Raw genomic sequence first — 23,706 nt, 5'->3', positions numbered from 1 at the left:
AGTTCAATTTTTCGGAAAATCGTCGGAAAATTTTTCGATCGTCTGGCTTGTCGTTGACTTGTACTACTGAAATTTCGAAAATTTTCGGCCGTCCGGCTTGTCGTTGACTTAAACTACTGAATTTCGTGTCACCTCCTTTGCTATCATGTTCTCCTAATACAAAGTTCGATTTTCGAAATTTTCGAGAAATTTTTCTCAATTTTCGGATTTTTACTAGGAGAACATGATAATAAAAGAGGTGGCATGAAATTTCGTGTTCAGGGTGGGAGAAGAGGAACACATTGACTGTTGTAACTAATGTACTTTATTTCTCACCAAATAAATTACAATGTTAAACGTGTTCATATAGAAAATAGAACAAAGTGGAACTAAAATGCATGCAGATCGAGTGGTACTTCCAGGTGATTGCAGCTGGTACCACGTGCAGTGCCGACGAGAGTAACTCTCCTCTTTCCGAGGAGAAGATCTAGATCTAGAGGATCTAGAGAATCTAGATAGGTTCTACCCGAAGACTGAACGCGAAAGATGCTCGCAGGTGCTTAAAAGGGAAGCGGCGCAGAGTAGAGTGGAGTTCGAATTGTTGCTGTAATAATTTTCCTGGCTACACCGGATCTTCCAAAGAATATTCCTAAAAGTTGTTCAAAATAAAATGGCTTCTGAGAATACCTTGCAATGTGATAATCGTCTCCAGATCGTGGAAGAGTTAAACCATGGAACATCGGATTTCGGAGCGTAATCCCTCGGGAATTTATAATAAGCGAAAGGACGCTAAAAGTGACCGTATCCTCGAGTCTGTTGCCACGTTCTCCAAGTGGGCAGAACAAAAATGGCCGGGCGTTATTCCTTAGCCTTTAGCCGGTTCGCCGGCCATGTAAAATGCATTCGCGAGCAAGTTGCGGGGTCGTCGGGTACGTAAAGCGTATTCATGAACGGGTCGGTGTCTCCTGCCCGGGCGGCGTACCGGATGCGCCGGGTACGGGGGGGGGCGGCGGGTCGCGTAATGGCGCGTAAATTACAGCCGCGGCCCTATCTTCGAAAAATACAGGACAACTCCGCGACGCGGCGCGTTTTCGTCCGCATTAACGGAACTTCTGTTATCGTGGCCCCGCAGAATCGCGATTATCTCGGCCCGGCGTATTACGTTTCTCGTGTGCAGCCGCCGCATTCGACTCGAATTTCCCGCGTCCCTCCCCTGATAAACGAAACGGCTACCCGGGAGAATTTAGGGCGCGTGCACACCGCCGGCATGACCACCGCAAAGCGTTTCGTTCACCGTTCTATCCGGTATACGGAACAATGCGGTATTTACCCATACGGCCCGGCCGGCCGGTTACGTTAGATCATCCCCTAAACGCTTGTCACCGTGATTCGTTGCGCCCTCGTTTACGCGACCCATGAAGATAGCCAGGACATGCAAGACACCCTGTAATCTAAATCAACAGCACCGTAAAAATGGCGCGCGATATCTCGGGAGTATTCGAGGGTTCAAGGGAAATTTATATAACCCTCGTTAAAAGTTTTACCCGGTTCGACAATTTCATAAACTACAGATACAGCGGAGATTCGGAGATCCAGCGAAATAAAATCGAAAGGACTTACGTGGACATCATCTTTACGACACGCAGCGTCTGATTGCTTAAATAAAATGAAGTAGTTGGAGGAAACGAGAATCTCCGAGACGTTTAAAATGTAATCCTCCAGCTTTTACATCGCGCTTCTGTAATTGTTCTTCCCTGTTCCCTGCGCTTTATTGACCTATGACTCCGAAATGATTCCGAGGGTGTGTGTGCGTGCGCGTGTGTCTGTGCGGAACCGTCGGAAACAACGCTCTCGCCGTAACGCGTGCCGCATTAACGTATGAATATTCATAACATACGGTTTTTTTTTTAATATCTTAACGGTGGCAGCGCTGCCGCGAGGAGCTCGTGGGAATTTATATATACGCCAGCGGCAGCCAAATGATAAATGCAATTCCCTTTTCCCTTTTTTTCTTTCTCCTCTAAAGCTTCCGCCCCCACCCCACCCCTTCCGGCCCTCTCTACCGGCGCGCATCCTCGTAATCGTTTATTTGTATCTCATTTACTCTCGCGGAAATGCGCTTTGCATTTTAATTACGTCAATTCCGCGCTGATATAATTCCGGGTCGTAATTCCTGTCTGCGATACTCGGCGTCGCGTCGCGTTGCAGCGACGCGGTTTGGGATCAAAGAATCCTCGACTTTCGAGTGCTCCCCTAGGATTGAATCCTGGATTTTCGGTGTTTTCTCGCCAAAACTTACAGGATTGCATTAAAACAAGTCGAAAATTTCTGGCTTCCCGAGGTGAAGTTTAACCACCGATTCTTGCAATTGCTGCAAATCTTAAAATATTCTACCTCCGCTCGTTTTATATTCCCCACTTTCACGCCCCTGGACTCGGACCTTTTCAGACTGTTTATCGCTATGAAACCGAGAGAAAAACTGAGACTGTTTATCTTCATTTGAACATTTACACATCCAAATGAGTCTACGGGGTTTAAAAAATTTCTTGCACGCCCGTTTTGATATGAATTAGGTAAGTCTACACTTTCTGTGTTAATGTTGTCGAGCGGTGTATATTATATCGTACGAAATCAAATAGTGATACGAAATTCCGTAATATACTCGCGGCTGTATCACAATTTATATTTTCCTTGGGATGACCAGGTGGCCGGTGGACTTGTAAACGAGACTGTACGTCACCGGTGACGCGTACTAAATCTTTATTTGCGCGCCATATGCATTTCCCGTATCCTCAAAAAGAGAAACTTTATAATTTATGTGTATCATTTCTCCTGAGCCCCTGAAGATTCAAAATGGCGCTGCTGCGGCGGCAGCGGAAGTAACAAATAGGCTCGGAACCTTTCCACGAACTCAGAAGCTCGTAAAACAACTAAAGGAGGCGTTGCAAAAGTTGAAAATAAACTAGCCACGCCATTAATCATGTCAACAATTTCCTCTATTTAGAACTACCAATTATTTTTACGATTTCTAAAATTCATGATGACGAACCTGATCGTTTACTGATGAACCAGAAAAAGAGGCAGCGGATCACAAAAGGAAATAAATTCTCAATTATTTGCCGACAAATAATGATATCGCAATCGCTCGATCAACAATTCAACGTTACTAATCGCTGCCGCGCACTTCACGTTCCATTATTAATTTTTCTAACAACGGTAATGTCGCGTGAGGACGAATAAATAAACCAGCGGACTGTCGCGGTCGATGACATTAAAATAATCCGAGCGATCCGAACGCTGTCACGCGATCGCTATCGACCGGAAGTTGTCGCGTGACAATGTCCCCGCTCATTCTTTCTTTTTTTTTTTTTTTGCTAACCTGTTCCATCGCGGTTATCTGCCGGCTCGATATCCCGGAATTTCCCTGGGACCGTGCACTTCCGCTTCGATCTCGCGTTTTCGCTTCCTCCGCGCGATCTTCCGCTTTTCCGGTGCGCGCCTCGCTCGGATGCAACTCCATCGAATTCTCGGAACACGAGCCCATTGCACAAGTCGTTCACCATCGACGAGAACACACGTACCGACGCGTGGGACTACTACCGGAACCGGAAGTCCTCGAGAGAGAGAGAGAGTCGACCGACTTCGGGCGAATTCCGAACAGCGCCATCGCGAGACCGTTCCAGAATTCGTTCCTTTTTTAAATTCAGTTTCAGTTTAATCTCAACCTTGTAAATCTCTGAAATTTTGCTCCTACTACTATTATTAACAGTGAAATAAAAAGTTAAAGTCGACCTTTCATAAAATCCGCAGGATGCTGATATTTTTCGAGGAACACGAGAAAAGATTTCCGGTTTACCTCTGCAAATTGTTTTCGAAAAAATATGCCACCGCGGAAGAGCTGTCAGCTTAATCGCATAATTCGCTTTAATGAACGGCAGCAGAAATGATCGGAGAGAATTGAGGGAATCCACGACAAAGGATGCAGGAGAATGTTCAAATAAAAACGAGATTGCCGCAGTGTCTCTCTTCTTGCGCGGCAGACTACCAGAATAAAAATTACCGAAAATTATTCGCCCGTAAAAATGTCGCGAATAAATTTTCATAATATCGTTTCGTGTCGAATTTACTTGGACGAGATCGGGATAAAAAGCTCCATTTTCCCACAAACATGAGAAACACGGTCTCTACGAAAACATTCGCGTCGGTCGCCGTTTGAAGCATCGCGGAAATTACGCAAGAAAAATGTTCGCCGGGAAATATTTCCCTCGGCCCTTGTATTTTCACCTATTAAACAACGTAATTCCGTTCTAAATTGTTTTTGTCTTTCGCGTCCACAACGAGCCGCCGTTCCGAACACGTTTGTAGCCGTGTGACAGCTCCGAAAATGTTGGCCCGTCGTTTTTTCGAATGCGCGATGGCGATGGCGCTGGCCGCGCAAAGTTTCGACGTGATAAAGGTGACACGGCCGACGGATTCATACATATATTCAACCGGGCCGCGAGTTACGAGCGTCCTCGTAACGTTCCCGTTACGCGACAACGCCGTCGATTTTCCATAATTTAGGAGATGAATTTCAAAACGGCGCATCCAGACTTTTCAGACGAATCCGGGCTCCTGAAGACTGACTACGACGATGCTACGCTGTAACGCTGGTTGCCTTTCATAGGCGCTCTCTCGAAAAGAAACTTACACTGCGCTCGACAACCTTCCGTGGTTCGGAGGCCCCTGATTGACTGCAACGTTGCATGCTGTAACGCTGGTTGCCTTCCGTAGGCGCTCTCTCGAAAAGAAATTAATTCCTTGGAAGCCATATTTAGATTCATTCAAATTTGAGCTTGGATTAAACAGCCGTGGATTCGGAGGCCCCTGAAGACTGACTACAACGATCCTACGCTGTAACTCTGGTTGCCTTTCATAGGCGCTCTCTCGAAAAGAAACTTAGACTGCGTTCGACAGCGTTCCGAGGTTCGGTGGCCCCTGATTGACTGCAACGTTGCATGCTGTAACGCCGGTTGCCTTCCGTAGGCGCTCTCCCGAAAAGAAATTAATTTCTTAGAAGCCGTAGTTACATGAGCTCGGCTTCTATACGTACGGAAACGATATTAGGTTCGACAACGTTCCGTGGATTCGGAGGCCCCTGAAGATTGACGACAACGATGCTACGCTGTAACGCTGGTTGCCTTTCATAGGCGCTCTCTCGAAAAGATACTTATTATGCTACGTTCGACAGCGTTCCGTGGTTCGGAGGCCCCTGATTGACTGCAACGTTGCATGCTGTAACGCTGGTTGCCTTCCGTAGGCGCTCTCCTGAAAAGAAACTAGGTTAGTAGGTGTACAACGTAATTCGTGGCCCTCGGAATTAACGTTCACAAGACGAACGCGTTTGGCGATATCATGGCTAGATCCATTCAAATTGTGATGCATTGACAAGACAATGGCTTGAACTTGCTACCGAGAAATTAGAAGTAGGTGGAACTTTGTTAACTCTACGCTTTGTATTAGGCAAAGTTGTGTACATTGTCTGATAATAATTTTGTCTTGTAAAAATATAAACTTCTTTATTCAAACACATTGTAGCTGTTTCGGAAAATTAGGGGAAAGTATTATTCGTTAATAATCCTCTCAAATACAGCTGGATCAGTGTTTAAACATTCAACGGACGGTCGAGTCTCGCTTCAGTTTCTATGCTAGAAAACCGGATGGTCTAACAATAAGTAATAACTAACAATCGCGAACAACCGATAAAAGATTTGGCCGTGAATCGTGCCAAATCAGAGTAAACTTAAGAAGATGAATTAATGTGTGACTCAATACAAACTATGAACCTATTACTTTACAAGGTAAAGCTTCTATCACATGTGAAAGCATGAAATACGCACGATTGAGTCTTATTTTTCATACAAAAGCGACCGTACATTTTCCGTGAAAGACTCGAGCAAATCATGCGAAACGAGAATAAACTTGAGAAGGTGAATGAACGTACGACTCGACGCTAGATATAAAACTATTATTTAATAACGTCAAACACAGACTCACAAATACCGAACAGCGGAACGAAACATGTCTCCAACGAAGGAAAGGTCGAACAAAACGTAAGACCGGAAACCGCCGGAGTCCCAGAGAGTCCCGGGTCTCTGAAGCCCGACGTGCTCCGAGTGGCTCGCGTGGTCTGCTTAAGTACAATAGATATAATATATTTCATATAATAACGTAAACAAGATAGTGGTTTTTGTACAAATATCCCTTAATATAAAAATCATGCTTGCCCGGCCGAGAAAGCGTCACGGCTTTGCTCGTCGCCGTTTCGCGTCCGAGAACCGTGGACGACGACGACGACGTTCGTAGTTAGGCGAACGAACGTTTGATCGCGCGATTACGGTTCGACGATGGACAAGAAGTGCACGGATGCACCGATCGATCGGGTGTGTGTTTTATCGGTCGGCGCGCGTTCTGTACATGAAAATATGGTCGGGTCGCGCCTAGCTTCGCGCTCCTCGACTCTGCTTAATCGTTAATAGGACCTACATTGTGATCGGGAGGTTCGCGAGGAAACCGCTTGTCAAGGTACTTTCGATTAGTTTCATCCTTATCCTAACTGCGCCCGCCTTATCCCCGTCCCTGGCTTAAATTATAGTCCCGTTCGCTGTTGATCGCGGCCCTAATCCGCCGCGTCTCTCAACATCGACGAAATTGGTTTCTATCTACCGTTTCGTTGGCTCCGACGGAACGTTCCTCCTATCACTGAGATGCTCCCGCGGGTTCGCGCCGAACCCGTCAGGTCCGCAAAAACACCGGCATTCCCTCTCTCGGAAATCACATTCCTCTAGACGCTAGATAAGCTAGACACACCAAAAGTCCTCCCCGGGGTAATGAGCGTGCCGTTTTGTCCCCCATCCGCGTAACGATATCACCTTGAGAGAGGTCCCCGCGATGCACCGGGACCATCCCATCGAATACCCTGAATCCAAAAGAACAGCGACCGAAGCCGGTGGACGTCGCGAAGCTGAGGTTAAGGTGAGTCAAGGATGACGGAGCGACTGGTCTCAGAGATCGACGGTGTCCAGAAGCGTCCCGACGTCCACCGGCTCGATCGCCCACTGCTACGTCCTCGAGAACACCGCGTGTTATCTGTGGTAACCGTATCCGGGATTGGTGAAGACGGTGGCCTTCAGCGTGATGGACGAGACCTGAGGTCGGTCCTTGAGCAAGCAGGTCTTCGGACACTTGTCGTGGGCGCCGTGCCGCCATAGCTTGTGCAGCGCCAGGGAAGCCTTGGTGTGGTATGGTCGGTAGATGGATCCTCTGGCGAACGAGTCTCGGGGACAGAGCCTGCACTTCAGGAATCTCGGACCGGCTAGACGGTGCAGGTACCTGTCCTTGAGCTCGGCGAGTCTGATAGTCTTCTTGGGTGACCTGGTAGTCGGCTCCTCCTGGCTCTTCTGGTCAGGGACCGTCAGGTCGTCCTCCTCGAACTCTTGGTTCCAGGTTACCTTCCTCGGCTGACTCTGCTTCCTGGAACGCCTCTCGCTCGGCTTCCGACCAGCCCAAGGGCACTCGGACGGCCCTCTGGCGGCTGAGCTCGCCTCGCTCGCCTCGCTCGCTTCCGGAACCGCTCGGTAGCTGCACGCAAAATCACGGTTTAGTATAGTAGAGGTACCCGCGGCTGGTCCAACTCTGCGACCCGCCGGGTTGCCAGGCCTTTCGGAAGCGTCGTCGAACTGGTCGGACTCGTCGCCTGTCAGGTCGCAGCGGTCGTCACCGCTCGACCGCCTCTCCTCTTCCAATGTCGGGTACGCCATTGTCGCTGCAGTTGCAGGGGAGTTTACCATCTCGTGGCTGCAACCACCGCGGCACTGTTCCATAAGTTACGTTCGCGTCATTTTTCTACCAAACGGAACGCGCGACCCGTCGACGCGGGTACACGCTCTTCGAGATAGATAGAGACAGAGAGACAGAGAGATACAACACGTGATACAACAAAATGGTGGGAGCGAGGACCGAGCCATCCCGGTTTTTCAACCGGCGGCTGGCTGATCCCGCCGCGCGAACACCGAAAGCAAACAAACGAAGCGTGCACACGCGAACGGAAAGGAGAACGGTCAACCAAAAAATGACGCTGCAACGTAACAGAAAATTGGAAGGGGGCGGGGTGGAGCGGGACTTCCGCGACGGGTCGCAATTGTCCGGGAATTTTTAACCGATGCTGACTATGTTCAACCATTGTGTTAACTGGTTGCCCATTCGCTACGATTCTCTTAAGAATTTTTTCGATTATCCTATAAAAATGAGACTACTTCTTCACAATCTATAGTCTCGAAACGAATTAGCAATCTTCAGTAAAGCTGTGATATTATTTGCTAATTCGGTTGACAATATAAAGGTTAATCAGCATCAAATTCCGGAGTCTAGTTACTAACAATGGCACAACTATTGCGACCTGTCGCTGAACATCTGTGACCCAGTGAGATAAATCACTATACTGTGACGGCCAAAGGAAAGTTATTGCATATATACATTTCACTACAAAATTAGATATATTTCAGTTTTACTTTTACGTATTTTATATAGAATATTAGCAACTAATAATTTGATCTTTCCTGCAGCCGTCACTTTAGAATAAACACATTAAAAAAAAAGCGTAATAATCACACTCGCAACTTAAATCCATGTCAATGATACCAAACCAATTTGTGTCACTAATGACCATTTTGAAGGTCTATCAAATCGATCTCTACTGTTAACGAAAAATGGAGTAAAAACTCTAGATTCTAATATTAACCCCTTGTCTTCTGAATTATTTTGGAGCTAGCCTGACGATTTATATTTTCAAAACACGTTCAGAGCAGGACGGTGAAGAGGTTGAAAGAAATCGAAAATGATTTCGCATTATTTTCAACTGATTCCTGATTGAATCGGTAAAAGTCTGCAGTCTTATGGAGACGAAAAAACTCTCGCTGATGCGATGCAACAAGACAAGGGGTTAAAGACAAGAGACACTGACGTCACTGCAGAAATATGAGTTGCAGGGCGGATAAAATGAAAGCAGAAAAATAGCATGAACGACATCGCACAGGGAGAATGCTCACCCGAGTATCGTTGTCGGTGGTATCACGGTGGTAGCAGGTGCGATGGCCGGCGCTGGTGCGGGAAAAACTGGTGGACCAGGTGGCGGCCGACCTCCTCCCGCGGGACTGTAAATTTCATAATTCTCCATAAATAAGGACCCTCGTTTATTAACCACGATCTACGACTCTACGGTGATCAACAATTCTGCGAAAAACGCGCGCCGAGTTCGGGAAAACGCGCGCCGAGTTTAACTGTGGTCAAAACTGGTTAAAGTTTCAACCCTTCGCGCTCATAAATTCACTCGAAAACCGAGAAATTTTATCCAAATTAGAACCTAGTTTTCCCAGAAGTGGCAGTGCCAATGGTGCTGAGCAGAATAAAATATTAAACGTCAGTGTATTCTGTCTATAAAGCCTCGACAAAAGTGACTGAAAATGATCAGAAAATGCACCCGGGAAAATGGTTGTCCGCAAAGAGTGAAGAGAAGCGATACACACGGAATAACATTGAATGCCTGCGCTGCTAATTCGCCGAATAAAAAGAAAGATACACTCGAGATCCGGGGTTCCCCAAATTCGAAACTACCCCTGTACAAACGGGACAAAGTTTCTAATCCCCCGTGCAGCGGAAATCAATCGATCGACGCGCAACGCTTCTTTGTCGGACGAAAGGCCTCATCAGGGTTCGACGGTAAATTTGTCTAGTAGAAATAATTCTGTTTAACGGTTACGGGTGGACGGGGGTGCGGAGGAAGGGAGGGTGGGGCTAACGAGAAAGAGAAACACGCGTGTTCCGGTGCACGATTGAAGTTTAAATCTGGCCGACCGCTCGTTACACATGTTTGCCCGGCGGACGCGACCGAAAAAGTAACGACCGGGATTAGTCGGTGTGATCGGCTTCCGATTAAATCGTTTTAATGAATCTGCCGCGCCGGCGGAAAGCACGCGAGCGACAAACTAAACACGGCCCCTCTCGCCGACCAGATTTACAACGACCGACCGAAGCCGTTCCCATCGGACTTCAATTAACGGAGCCGACCAGAGAAAAACAGAGGGAGAGCGGTTTCGTTCCCACGCGGCATCCGAACCGATCCGATCCGATCCGATTCGGCTTTGCTTCTCGTCGCTCGATCGCGTTTTCCGAGCGATCGGCAAAGACGGATGACGACTGCGACGCTACACGCTCGTTTAACCCTTGCCCGTCGCTCGAATAAATTTCACCAGGAACATAAATCCCTCTATCATAGAAACGCGTATCCTATCTTTATCCTACACCTTTAATTATGCTGCAATTAACACTTCGACTGTCACTGCCAAATCAACCCCCTACAATTTCAATTTTAAAACAGTGAAAAACAGTTTCCTCCCCAGAAAAAAGGGATAGAAATTTTTTAACAGAGCCCACGACAATTTTAGAGAACAGAGTGTAACAAAAAGTCAAAAGTGTGGTCGCCTGCAATAACCATCGCACAGCCCTTAACACTTTCGCTATCACCTTCACGGACACGTCTTCGTAAAGTAGTGAAATTAATTTTATATAATTTTATATATATCAAAATGTTCATCGGTGGTAGCGAACGTGTCGAAGGGAAATTGTTCGGACGCGTAATGGAGCAATTTAACGCGCTCTTACTGCAAGGGTTGTTGATGGCGATTATTTGGCGGCGGCGCGGCCTGCGCCGTGGATGTTGCAGGTGCGTTCGCGCTGCTAACACGGTGCACATGCAGCTGGTGCATCTGCAACTGTGCTGCGTCCTCGCCTAGGAACGAGCACCTCGAACACTGCCGCCTGTTGTGCACCTTCAACACATGCGTCGCCAGACGTTCGGCGCGTGCAGCTTTGTACTCGCAGAGGGTGCAAGCGAACGGCTTCAGGTGCGTGTTCAAATGCCGTTTCAGACACCAGTTGTCCACGCCGCTCCACGAACAGTAGCAGCAGGTGTACCTGCAAAATTTCGATTGGTCAGTCGAACGTAGAAACAGAAATAGTCTCGCTATCCTATCAGTTAACAAGTGTATGAATTTTGTGTCAAATTAAAATCTAATCTGCTCTTCGTCGGAGATCTCTGAATTGACGTTACGTAAAATAAATTACTGGATAAAGCGTTAATTTTCTATTTGAATGTTCAGAGAAAAAGATCAACGAAGAACCCGCTACCTTCGTTCCTGGGCGCCTTTCGAGCCACCCTTCAGATGACTCTTGCTGTTGCACCCTCCGTTCTGGACCCGTCTGCCAGTGGTGCAGTTGGTCGCGTCCGGTTGCATAATGCTAGGCGCGGGCATCGAAGTCGCCTGATAGATGCTCGCGGTGGTGGTGGTAGTGCCGTTTCCAGGATTCGGCTGCAACTGGTAACTCTTGTTATTGTTAAACCCGGTCGAGTAGTTCGTGTGCTGTTGCTGTTGCTGTTGCTGTTGCTGTTGCTGCTGCTGCTGGCCGTTCGTGTTTCCGTTTCCGGTGTTGCCGGCGGTCGAATCTTGCTGGAGAGGCTTGGGCGCGCTGGACCCGGCCGGTCTGCGTATCCTGGACAGCTCGTAGCCGTGTTCCCGGTGCATCCTCAGGAAGTGTTTCTTCACGTGATCCGCGCGGTTGAACGGTTTGTAGCAGATGTAGCAGTGAAACGGCTTCTCCTCGCGATGGATGTTCTCGTGGCGGGTGTACAGGTCCCGGCGATCTGTCCCGTACGGACAATAGGGACAGGTATACCTTTTCCCGCTGGCGGACACTGTGGCGGACGTCGGCATTGTCGTTGTCGTCTGCAAGATTGTTCATCGTCGTAAACGGAATCGTCTTGAAAAACTGATTCGATCGCGGAGCCGTGTATATCGGACACATTGACCCTTGCAAAATTTCGAATATAGATTCTACCGCGGTCGAAATGACCGGTTTTATATTTTACAATTATTGAAACTATAAAAATTCATTTGTGGAAAATAGTGGAAGAAATTTCCTTCGCCATATTGTATTGAGCGAGTCGTAGAAGAATGTATTCATTCGCTTAGGAGACGAGTTGAAAATAAAGTGACAGTATTTTTGGATTCAATGCTTGTACTATTTCGTATCGAACCTATTTATTTTTGTCGGAAGCGCGTAAAATCCGCAGTCTAACGGCGGTACCGAAAAAGGATTTAAAAGAATTTCCGAGTTGTCGTGCACTGATTAGAAATGACGAAGGCTTACCTGATGAAGGTGTTGCGGCGCAGGGGAGGAAGGTAACTCCTGCAGCAGGAAGGTGGAGGTGACCGGCAACAGGGCTGCAGGTACCGTTTGCGTCTCCTGGGTCCGTCTCGACGGAGGCGCTACTCGCTCAGCCCGCTCGCGTAGCCTCTCCAGGTACGAGATCACCTCCTCGATCTTCAGGTCCGACTGCAGGTAATCCTTGCGCGGCGAGTGGTGCCTGTTCCTGCTGTCGTCGGCGAGGATCCTCGAGGAATGAAGCTCCAAGAAATGCTCGGCCACGTCGCGGGGTCCTCCTCCCATCACGTCGCCTGCCGGACAATGGGGTTTGTCAGTTCCTTCGAAACGCACGTGCACCCTCTACCCCTAATCACGACCCCTCGCGCCAACTTCGAAATCTCCTTCTCCCCCTATTTACCTCAACGGCTCCTCCGGGGGTTTTGTCTTCTTTTTAACGCGCTTCCTCATTCGAAGCTGACATGCAAAAGATAAGCGCTCTTGCAATTCGACTGTTACGTCAGTACCCTACATTTTCTTCGGCGTTCAATGACATCACACGCACAGGTTGGCCCGAAAGTTACTAAATTATTCTAAAATTTCGAGAAACGTATTTTTGTTCGTGATAGGACGAATGTTTTCGAAATGGTTGTTCGATTTTTAAAATGGTTTAATGGCTTTTGGACCACCCTGAATGTACTCCTTTGTATTTTGCTATTTTGATGGACAGTTTCGTGCCTCGAATTTCAATCGACCAAGAATATATATTTATATATTAATTTGTGTAAATCTGTATGTTAATTTTGTATGACTTGTGTTTTGTATGCGATAAATCGAAGACTTGTTCGTTATTGGACGTACAACCGCTTTGTCAGACTTTCGACACTCGATTTTAAATTGTGTGACTAATGCGTCATGCTACTTCCAACTGTATTGTTCGGTTCTCGGGTTTGTCAGTCTTAAGTGACTCAGACTCGCTCAAATGAGTATATTTAACCAACGTGGGTCGTAAAAACTAGACCCGGTTCGCTGCGACGAGGAGAAATAATAAAATGAGCGATAGACTGTGCAGATCTTTACGCAAAATATAAATTTTCTACGTTAATTGTAAAGAGAACAGTTTTTATATTATTTATTCGTTTCTGTTAAAAACGCATAAAATCCGAAGTCAATGTATGGTACGTACATCTTCGTTGTAACAATTTTACCAACACTATATATCATCCAAAAATTGCTCCCGTTCAATTGTAACAAAAAAATCATGCAACTTTAAGCAAGTCTAGGAATACTTTTGGACGGTGGTGTACACCGAGTGAGAATACAGTCACGTAAATATTAAACCCACAATTGACGTCGAAGGCCACACACATTTCTCATAAATAAAATATAGTATTTCATGAAGAAATTAATGAATAGAGCGACTCCATACCAGCGTTACAAAAAAACTATTGAAAGTGTCTCGTTCCTCTACCGCGTCTTCGAACAACAATATGCATCGTTAATTGTAAACATTTACCAAACAGGCTACCGGAAACAAACGGAGTAATTCGCGTTACCCTTGAGGATTGGTGTTCCGAGGAAAATATTTGTGTTATCGCGTGAACCGAAACCGAGGTGAAACAAATAAACGGGCGCGATTCGAACCGATTTAGAAATCGAAACGACGAATCGGGAAAGTGTCGCCCGATCGATTTACCCGGCTGGTTCCTTCACTTAGTGCCCGCAGTATAGTACGCGCGAGCTCCATTAATTCCGTGTACCGGTGCGCTCGGCCACGTAATTGGTTAAATTCGCCGTCTAACAGACCGAAAGTCTCGCGCTGACAGCGCCGAGAGTCGTCGAACGTGACACACACACACACACACACACGCGCGCACGAGCAAGAGCGCGAAGGTAATAAACAAGGCCACGAGAAGACTTAAGGATATTTAGCGTCAGGTCAGTTCGTCGCGGTCGTAGGGGTGGGAAAAAGCATTGTGCGAGGGACGACTGTTTTCCCCCGTTTGCGAAAGCGAGACACTGGAATCCTTAAGCCGACGACTCGATGACGCAGAACGCGCTGGAAAATTACCGAGCGGGAACAATAAAACCGCCTTTTGTCCTCGGGAAAGTACCGTGCCCCACGGCCCGGCCGGGTTGCATTTCGTTATTGTTTACCGCTCGAGATTCCGTGTCGATTTGCCCGTGGGGATCTCTTTCGTGCTTAGTGACCCGTTATTTCGACGATACGTTCGCCGTTTCTGCCCATTGACCCTCGACGACGGTGTTACAGTAATTAAACGAGGCCTTCCCGAGGCCAGGTAAACTTGAACGCCGCTTTTCTCGCGAAATCTTAACGCGACCCGACTTCATTAATTTGCTCCCGCCCGGCTCCGCGACGCTTTTATTTATTCCATTTGCATCTTTAACAATTCGTTTCGATCTCTAGTGTGTCGCTCGGATTTTCATGCGAATTAAAAGAGCTGTCTGGACTAATTGCGTGATCTGAACCAGTTAAAAATAGTCCAGCGGTGTCTGCAGATTATTTCAATGTTTTCTCGAATGTTTTGCACTCGCTGGCTTGGTTAGACAATTTTATAGCGTTCAGAATGTTCGGAGGCTCGATTTTGTGACATTTTAATAAGGAAAAGATACGAACCGCATTCGTAGCACCTCCACGTCGCTTTTCCAGCATGATAAGCCGCGATACGGCTTCCATCCGTCCCTTTAAGAGACTCCTCTTCGCACGTCCAGTTGACATCGTCGCTTCCGTCGGTGCCGTTTCCGGTGTCGTCGTCGTTCTTGTACGACACCGATGTCTCGAACTCGTTTTGCACGCTCGACGCTGCACGAAAAACCAATCGTCAATCGCGTTTTCCTCGACGAACAAACGTCAGTCCGCATACAAGATGTTTAAAAAATTTTCCAGTCAAAAATTATACGATTCGAAAGCGAATTGTTCAATCTTAAATTGCAGTAAATTCACGAGAATGCATGAAAATTCCTGGCAGAAAATGTTCGATCGGAACTGTGAATACGATTTTTAAACTTAATCGAGCGTATATCGAATACGGAAAACAGTATCGTGTGCACATTAGACAAATATGGTACAGTTATTTTAACACTAGGTTTACGGAGCACTAAAAGTGACTATTTTGCATTACTTTATAAAAATAACAACAACGTGCAACCCACATTTTCAGCAATATTTTAAGGATAATATATACCCAAAGAAATAATTTTGCTAAACAATTTCTCATGTATGCATCCTTAGAGTCTTAATAATTTTAAATTAAAAATACTAGAACCCGTCCCGTAAACCTAGTGTTAATAGAACAAAGAAAATCATTTATTATCGCATTTGCTCTCGTCGTTGATGTGAATATTTCCTACGCTGGAAATGTAAATTAGACGCTCGACTTGTTCGCTCGAATAACCTTTCAGATTTTAGTATTGTATAACTTAAAGAGTTGCTCACTTCTGTGATCAGGATCCTCGCCGTAGAGTTTCCTGGTGATCTCCTTGAACATGTCCTCGTAGCAGTCGAGCCTGCTAATTCCGGTGCCGCTTCCCTCCATTTTTGAAGAGCCGGGCGGTCACCCACTATCCTTGGAACGATGAACCCTGCCCGTTCGGCTACCTGCGCACCAAGTTGTCGACTGTAAGTCGGGTTACAAACTAATAATCCACGAAACACTCGCCTCCCCCCCCCCCCAACCCAACCCTCCCGAAACTCCCCCTCCCGCAATTCCATTTGCCCGCCGTTTCCGGCAGACTTTAAAGTCGACGCGGGCCCCGATTCTTTCTTTCTCGCGTGTTCCTTTCGCTCGCTCGAGAACGTAACCCTTTCTCCCGGTTAATTGGGGCTGAATCGATCAAGGAGCCACGGTAATTGGGTCATCGAACTTTAATTAAATCTTCGCGGACGGCCGAAACCCTCGAACGATTCGCGTATCGTCCGGAAGACTCGAGTTATGTTTACGCTCCTCGGCGTCCGAGGCCTCTCGAGTAGTGGGGATGGTTCCGTGACGTTTATCGTGTAGGCCTTCGCGACATATACAGAAAAATCATGGTATTTCATATCACGGGAATATCGAGGAGGATACGAAAAAATTGCGCCGTAATCTACGAAAAAGAGATGACTATTCTAGAGTATATATATATATACCTCTGGCGCGAGTTTCCCGTCCGTCTCACCCACTTCATTTTTCTCCCCTTTTGCTCTTATCTTGTATATGTTCAGCTGCACCGGCGCGCACACAATACACCCAAGCGAATCGCCTTCTCGTGGAAAGCAGAACCGCGCATTCAAATCCGTTTGCGCCGCGCGAATTTATCGGACCGAAAAGCAAATGTCGAGGACTATCTTTTAGACGAAGATCTCGATCGATCAGAAACGCGATCGAGCCGAGGGAACGGGAGAGAGGGCGTAAAGGGACGCGGAGAACTCGGCGACGGGCGGTTTTAACGAGCTCCTGGGGGTAGCACGACGGTATTAGAATCAGGTTGTTACGGAGCGTTTAGGTGCAGCGATCGACGTTACGGATCTTCAATTAGGGGCCCTCGGAAATCAAGTACACCGGCGCGATGCAATTATTATGCGCGGCGGGCGTGTTCCGAGACGATCGTTTATCGGCCTCGAGGAAACTCCGGCACGTAGACACTCTAATTCGATCGACGACTCTAATGGCACCATAATATTAACTGATTAGATCATTTCGATCGGGGCGACGCCGCCTGTAAAAACCTGAAGCTCTTCCTCTCGATAATATTTTCTTAACACAATACCAGACTGCAGTTTCCACGCAGTTTTCGCGCACTTCTCAAAATATTTCTCAAAGTGTTTTTTGCCTGAAATTGGGGGCTAATTAGCCAGAAAATTGGTGAACGTTCTGACCGCGTGTTTAATTTTAATTTCGCTGGGAAGCTCGTCGGCTGCGTGTATGGATTGCCGGATGTTTAAGGCCGGAAGGGAATAACAGGGGGATGCTGGGAAAGCATTCGAGGCGAGGCAATATCCTTCAGAAAGGATCCGCGACGGCGAGGAAGGACCGTGTAACAGTTAAGGATATTCGATCGACGGTTAAAGTCAGTTTGTAATATACTCGAGCGCGAGCGATCTTAATTCTTCACCCCCGCCCGGGGGAGCAGGGCCGGGCGAAAAATTCAATCCTGATCGTGTTACAGGACGTTAAATATTCATGAACGCGAAATCTTTCGCCTTCCGAGCGCGGTACAGCGTAGAGGCTGGCTGTAAAGGGGTATCGATTTTCACTTAGAACTCGAACGAGAACCTTCGTTTCCTTCGCCGCGAATTTCGAACGAAGCTCCGCGAATCAACAACTGAACGATGCGCGTCTGGTGAAAATGACGAGATTGTAAATATGAAGGAATTATTCGAGAAATTTGTTTCTTTGAGTTATTGAAAATATATAGCGGAATAAGGCTGTTGATAATAGAACTTTGGGGACCACGGATACTAACCGAACGCAAATCATCCCCCCTGCCAGCGGCCGAACAACGCGAACCCTTCGAGCATCCAGGGAGGGATGAAAAAACCAACCACATGGCCCAGGATTGAGATCCATCGTTCACAGACCCAACCGACGCGCAGCCATCCGGGCGTTCAACAGATTTCTTACCCTCAACCCCGATACTCGAATAGCCACCACCTACAGAAAAAAAAAGAACCCGAAAGCGGCCTCGATTTACCAAACGCTAGACCGACGTTCCCATTACGACCGCCGTATCATCCGCAGATGGGTGACATAACTTGTCGTCTTTACAGCGGGATATTAAACGGCAGAGACGCTATACCGAACACCGTGTGGCCTAAAATGATTGTCCACGGACGTGTCTCGCGCGTCATACGGTCTTTCTTTCAATGAAACAAAGGACACCCGACGAGTTTTTACTCTGGGGAAACGGTGTACGTGTCTAAGAATAATATTCGCTAATCCTGGACAGTCAAGAGTGAAAGATCAATACCGAGGCGAAAGTCGATATTACTTTACTTCTGCAGTATTTTTCAGCAACTATACCCTTGCATTACTTCGGATTGATACCGGAGCGAAGTTTGGTCGATATGTCATTTTCGCACAAGGGTTAAGAAATGTGGGGTCACAGCAGACCCCAAAGAAATTTGTATTCGCAATTGTATATGTCAAGTTTCTTCGACTTCTTTAGAATATTTAAATTATTTAGTTTTGAAAGCTTAGAGGTATCCCGAAAATTTGTACAGAATTTTAGAAAAGCGTTAATACGGTACTTCCTACTCTAAACGTGGTGCCGCTTAAGGGTTAATAGGGATCGAAGTCAAGCATCCGTTGATTGAAGGCGCTCCAGGGCAGTGAAAATCAATATTGGGGTGAAACTTGGCCAACACGGTATTTTTGTTAAAAAGAAAATTTTCGAGGGGATATCTTTGCGAAAATATAAATAGAAAACAGTGAAAATCGATATTGGGGAGAAACGTGGACGCCAATATTTTTAACAAGATTTTTAAGAAGTTATCCTCGTGGAAATATTAATGGGGGTTGAAATCAAGTGCCGGTGAAAATTGATACCGGGCAGAAACGTGGGCCCGAATATTTTTAACAAGATTTTCAAGAAATTATCCTCGTGGAAATATTAACGGGGGTTGGACGAAACCAACGCACGGACGAAACAAAGTTTACTTCCCCCCGGGAGGCATTACGAGTAATCTGTTATTTCTAGAGAGTAATCAAGAACAACGAGAAAAGATGGGTACCAGGCTGGATCGTCGCGCCGAAAATTTCTGCTTCCGCGCAGGCGATTTTTCAGCAATCTGAACGGTCGTGTCGGAGTCATGGTCGAACAATGGAGCCACGAAGCAGCGAGATCCGAAAGAAAAAGTTGCTCGTTCAACCAGTTGATTCAGCCCCGAAAGCACGTATCGAGCTGGATCCCACCCCCGTCGGTGCTCCGATTGATTTCGATCGAGCGACGGAGGTAGCACACGGTTTTCGGGTGGGTGCTGTCCGGAATGAGGAAGAAGGAGCCTGGTATTGATCGGGCTGCCGCGTGAGTGGAAAATGGCGAGCGAGAGAGAGAGAGAGCGAGGGAGAGAGAGCGAGAGAGAGAGAGAGAGAAGACGGTCGGATCCAAAGCGGAGGAGCGAGGGAGAGAGGACGAGAACAGGGGCGTAGGGGGAGAGAAATCGTGCAACCCTAGTCGGCGAACACGTAGCAGCGCGACGTGCACGTCGGTGGTGTGTAGAGGCCGTCGTGTACCAGGGGTGGGCAAGAACGTTCGGTATGTGGAAGGGGTTATACATATACTGGCTCGGGGAATAAATCAATATTCCCCTCCGAGCGATCGAGGACACGTCCTGCAGAGGCGACAGATGGGGGCGGAGGGGGTGTACATCGGAGGCGTTCGGCTTCTGCGCCGGTTGAGAGCCACTGTCTCCGAAGAAAACCACGCTGGCCTGGAGGGGAGATGCGGGTGGGTCGGCCAGAGGGAGGTATAAACGCAGACGGTGTCGAGGGAACCGAGAGAAGAAAAAAGAGAAAGCGAAGGGGCAAGAGAAAGAGACAGGGAACGGGGAGCGAGAGACGAGTCGACCCAGCTCGTAGAGAGAGAGAGGGAGAGAGAGACTATCGGAGAGAAGCGGTTGAAGAGACCGCATGGAGGGGTTAGAGTAGGGGAGCGAGGAAGGTGGGAGGATCGGAGGAGAGAAGGCGCGCGCAGTGTGCCATTCAAATTCATCCGGAAATTATTACCGACTAACCAAGGACGGCGAGCGGGTCGGTGCGCGCGCGCGCACACCGTCCACGCGAGATTTAGAAATGTATAGAGAAGAGTGGCCGGTATACTTCTCCGGAGGACGGTTCGTGCTGAACCGTGTTTCTCGCTTGTCCAGACGATCCCAGAGCCCGGCGACTGACTCTCTTGCAGCGGTCGCGCGCGCACACACGCGGAAACGAAACCGAGGAGGAAGAAACGGTCGAAGAAGAGGAAGAGGAGAAGGAGGAGAAGGTGAAAGAAGAAGAAGAAGAAGAAGAAGAAGAAGACGACGACGACGAAGAAGGCTCGACCATCGAGAGGAGGCACGCACACGCGACGCGAGGCGACGCGCTGCGCCGCGCGGCATATCGAGCGTTCATCGCTCGTACGCGTCCCAGCGCGATCCACTTGCGCGCGAGCCGGCGTCGTACATACGCGCGTGCACCGTTCCTTTATCTACCGTGTCTCTATCTATATCTCTTTCTCATTTCCTCTCTTTCTCTGGCTCTCTCTCTCTCTCTCTCTCTCTCTCTCTCTCTCTCTCTCTCTCTCTCCGTCTTTCGACGAGAGAGCGAGCGAGCTAGCGAAGACACGCAACTTTATTCCGCGCGATGCACACGGCACGCGTTCTCCTCGGTCGTCATCGTCGTCGTTGGTATCTCTCTTCCCCGTGTTCTGATCGCACGGCGCACTCTGTCACACTCCGTCACACTCTCTCACTGATTTTGCCCCCGGTTCTTCTTCCCTCGTTCGCACCCATCGATTCCGAATTTCCACGGGGAACGCGCGCGCGACTCGAACCGAACCGAACCGAACCGAGGAAAACAGAAGGAGCAAGTGTCGAAGGAGAAGCGTAAAGAAAGAGTACGCGGCCGCTCAGCTCGGTGACAGCCGAGAGGAAGACAGCTCCCGAAGGACATTGACAACAGGACGTGAAAGAAGAGGAGGAAGGAACGGAGAAGAAAAGGAGACGCTTCTCTCCACGGGGGGGTCACAGGCACCCGGTGTTCCGGTGGTAGGAAAAAAAAATTGAAGCGCGCATCGGTCTCTCGTCGGTGGCACGACGAGACAATGATATCCGTCGTTCGATTGCGGACGGTGGCGGATCGCGCCGCGAGTACGGTGGACGGAGAGAAAGAGAGGAGGTGTTGTGTGTGTTTCTGTTGTGCTCTTTTGGGTACTCACGGTTCTCGGGTTGAGACGGGTCGGACGGGTCGGACGGTCGACGACGTGGTTTTCGGACCGCCAGGCCTTCGGTGGTGTAGCCTCGATGGAAATTTCGTTGTTCGAGAAAACGTTGTGCTGGTTCGGTTGCAGGTTGTTTCCTCGACGGCAGTCGGGTGGCGAGTGGGTGGGCAGGCGGGGTGGCAGGCGGACAGAAGTGGGTGGTGCGGGTGGGTTGGGAGCAGCGGCGTGTGGGTGGTGGGAGTGGGGTGAGGGAACCCAATACCACCCTCCTCGCCCATTCAATCCTGCAGTATTAGGGGGAGCAGTCGAGCCTGTTCCCGACCCTCTCTCCCCCTCTCGCTCCCTCCCTCCCTCCCTCCCTCCCTGCCTCCCTCCCACCGCCCCATGCCACTCCGCCACGCATATCCCAGGCAGGAACGTCTACGACGACGAGGATGATGTCGGCGACGACGGATGCCTGCACGCGTGTTCGTGCTCTCTCGCCTCGCCTCGCCTCGACTCGCCTCGACTCGCATAGTCGGTGCGTGTGTGCGCGACCGCTGCTCGCACGCTCTAGTAGTGTAGGCTTCTCGCCCGACCCTGTCTCTTCTTCTTTCTTTCACGCACGTACCACACGGACACGATCACGAACACGAACACGCACCCATATATGTATGTACACCCGATACATCCACCGCCAGCCGAAACCTCCCTGCACGTGTTCACGAACGCAGCCTGCCTGCCAGCCGAGGGGCGGATTCGCTGCCAACCGACAGGGGAGGGAGGAGAATTTACAGAGGCCCTTCGAGGTCCTTGCCGAGAGAGAACCGTTCCTCGGTAGGGTCTCGAACCTTTCGGGCCCCGACAGCCTCCCCCCCCCCTCCCCCTTCTCCCCGCGGCTATATTTCTTCGAGCTGCGCTAACTCGCGCGGGGGTGCGCAGGATATGCGCCGGATGCTTCTAGCTTTCCTAGGAACACGCTGGTGAAGGCTCTCTTGGAATATTCTTCGACTGCTCCGAGAATTGGGCCGTTCGAGGGATTAATGTGGCATGCACGAGACAAACACCCTTCGATGTCCAATGAAATCGTTCGAAATGATTAACCGTTCTTCCATTAAACGGCTAAACTGCACGGTAACTCTTCCAGTCGGTGCCGAAACTGCGGCATATCCACCCTACCTCTCAACCCCTTTACGATCTGTTTCACGGTCACAGTGGTTACAAGTTCCTCGCGGTTCATAATTTTTCAGAGGAAGAAACTTTACTACTTATCGCAGGCTTCGAATTCTCGATTCAAAAGAAATAAACATGCTGCTGAGATAACATACCAGGCAATTATTCTCGGCCTTTTCGATATCTGGATTCCGCTAATGAACTTGCAGCGAACGGACAAGACGGAGGCGCGCAAGGGAGGCCGCGGATTGAAAGTTCGCGCGCCAGGTGTTTTCGAAGGCTTTCTATTTATAGGAGAATTCGATATCTGGGGCGAAGAGTCGATAATCAGCTCGCGGACCCTGAAAATTGCCTCGGCGTTCGATCCCCCGATAAATTCCCGGCTTTCAATCCTGCCGATTCCGTGGCTCTTCCCTTTTATTCCTATTATTAATATCCTTTTCCATCGGGTCCGATGAATGGGGAGGATCCGGGGCGAGCTAATCTGCCGTCGGTGCGCGATTCAATTTCGCCGGAATCGCGCGGATGCTCCCTGACGGAGGATTTTAATGCCGCGGAACGGAGAAATCGTTTATTGTCTCCTTGTCCTATGCCGGGTCCTAAGAATTACGGACGAAACGGACGACGGGAGCGGGTGTATCCTGCGATTCGAGTAGCTACAGGTAACTGTCCTGCCGACGGACACAGGTGCGGCGGTGTATCGTCGTCGGTATTCTCACCGTGGCTGCATTGTGAGCTTGAACGCGGGGCAACTAGGTGCCAGCAGGCACGATTCGAAACGGTTTCGGGTCTGCTTTATCCACAGAGTTGTGCGATCACCCCCTACGAAAGGGGTAAGTCGAGGGGTGAATTGTAAATTCAGGAAAACCCTCCATTCTGAAATTATCATTTCAGAATATTCTGTAGAATATTAAGATCTACTCATTGTGAGATACAAGACGGGAAAGTGGTTCCTTCGAGTAACAAGAGACGAATTTTAGAAAGGTAAATTTGCATTCCATTGAGCAATTTAGCGTATTTGTTGGAGCGCGTTAAATATTTGACATTGTTGCGGCGAACGTAATTCTTTGACTAACGAGCCGAGCCGTTCAGGTCCATTCTTCGTTCCGCCCCTATGCTAATGGGGGTGACATTGAATGTTAATAGCCTGAAATTTCCCAAAAGGACGAATAAAAGTCGGTGTCCGCGGTCCGTGGTCCGTGGTCTGCGTTGTGTGAAAACGTTTCGCGGGGCGTGCTATAAATAAATGAGACGAGTACACCCTAAGGACGGGAAAAGGGCGGTCAGTCTCGCGTAAAAGATGACGCACCGTGACGTACGGGTGTGCGTAAACGCGCAGGAAAATTATGGAACGCGTGTCATTTTCTCGGAATGACTGAAGGGCGTAGGGAATTCGGAGGATCGATCGGCCGGCGTTCCCGC

At 48.7% G+C, this 23,706-nt stretch overlaps 1 protein-coding gene across 4 annotated transcripts; it reads right to left on the bottom strand.

Annotated features, from left to right (window-relative positions):
• Positions 1-5,971: 5,971 nt before the first annotated feature.
• Positions 5,972-21,265, bottom strand: Chn (zinc finger transcriptional factor charlatan). 4 transcript variants are annotated; one of them, XM_076803334.1, is made up of 8 exons: positions 21,130-21,265; positions 15,674-15,835; positions 14,855-15,040; positions 12,223-12,530; positions 11,203-11,798; positions 10,678-10,989; positions 9,066-9,170; positions 5,972-7,599 (listed from the first exon to the last, which is right to left on the bottom strand). In XM_076803334.1, exons 2-8 carry the CDS (start codon positions 15,771-15,773, stop codon positions 7,104-7,106), a joined length of 2,103 nt encoding a protein of 700 aa, XP_076659449.1. In that variant the 5' UTR covers positions 15,774-15,835; positions 21,130-21,265; the 3' UTR covers positions 5,972-7,103. The 4 variants fall into 4 exon arrangements, with proteins under 4 accessions (XP_076659449.1, XP_076659450.1, XP_076659451.1 ...); XM_076803335.1 differs by lacking the exon at positions 21,130-21,265 and adding an exon at positions 18,947-19,216; XM_076803337.1 differs by lacking the exon at positions 5,972-7,599 and adding an exon at positions 7,660-7,832.
• Between the last annotated feature and the right edge of the window lie 2,441 nt (positions 21,266-23,706).

The sequence above is a fragment of the Halictus rubicundus genome, chromosome 18 (genome assembly GCF_050948215.1).
Source record: "Halictus rubicundus isolate RS-2024b chromosome 18, iyHalRubi1_principal, whole genome shotgun sequence".
NCBI classification, from domain to species: Eukaryota; Metazoa; Arthropoda; class Insecta; order Hymenoptera; family Halictidae; genus Halictus; species Halictus rubicundus.
Note: the sequence above shows the minus strand (reverse complement) of the source record. Positions and strands in the feature narration are given on the sequence as shown.

Excerpts from the sequence above, each read along its gene's own strand:
- Chn (XM_076803334.1), bottom strand. The coding sequence starts at position 15,773 with ATGGAGGGAAGCGGCACCGGAATTAGCAGGCTCGACTGCTACGAGGAC. Across the intron at positions 15,041-15,673 it reads CGAGGATCCTGATCACAGAA|CGTCGAGCGTGCAAAACGAG; the intron begins GTGAGCAACTCT and ends TTTTTCGTGCAG. Across the intron at positions 7,600-9,065 it reads CCACCGACAACGATACTCGG|CTACCGAGCGGTTCCGGAAG; the intron begins GTGAGCATTCTC and ends TTTTGCGTGCAG.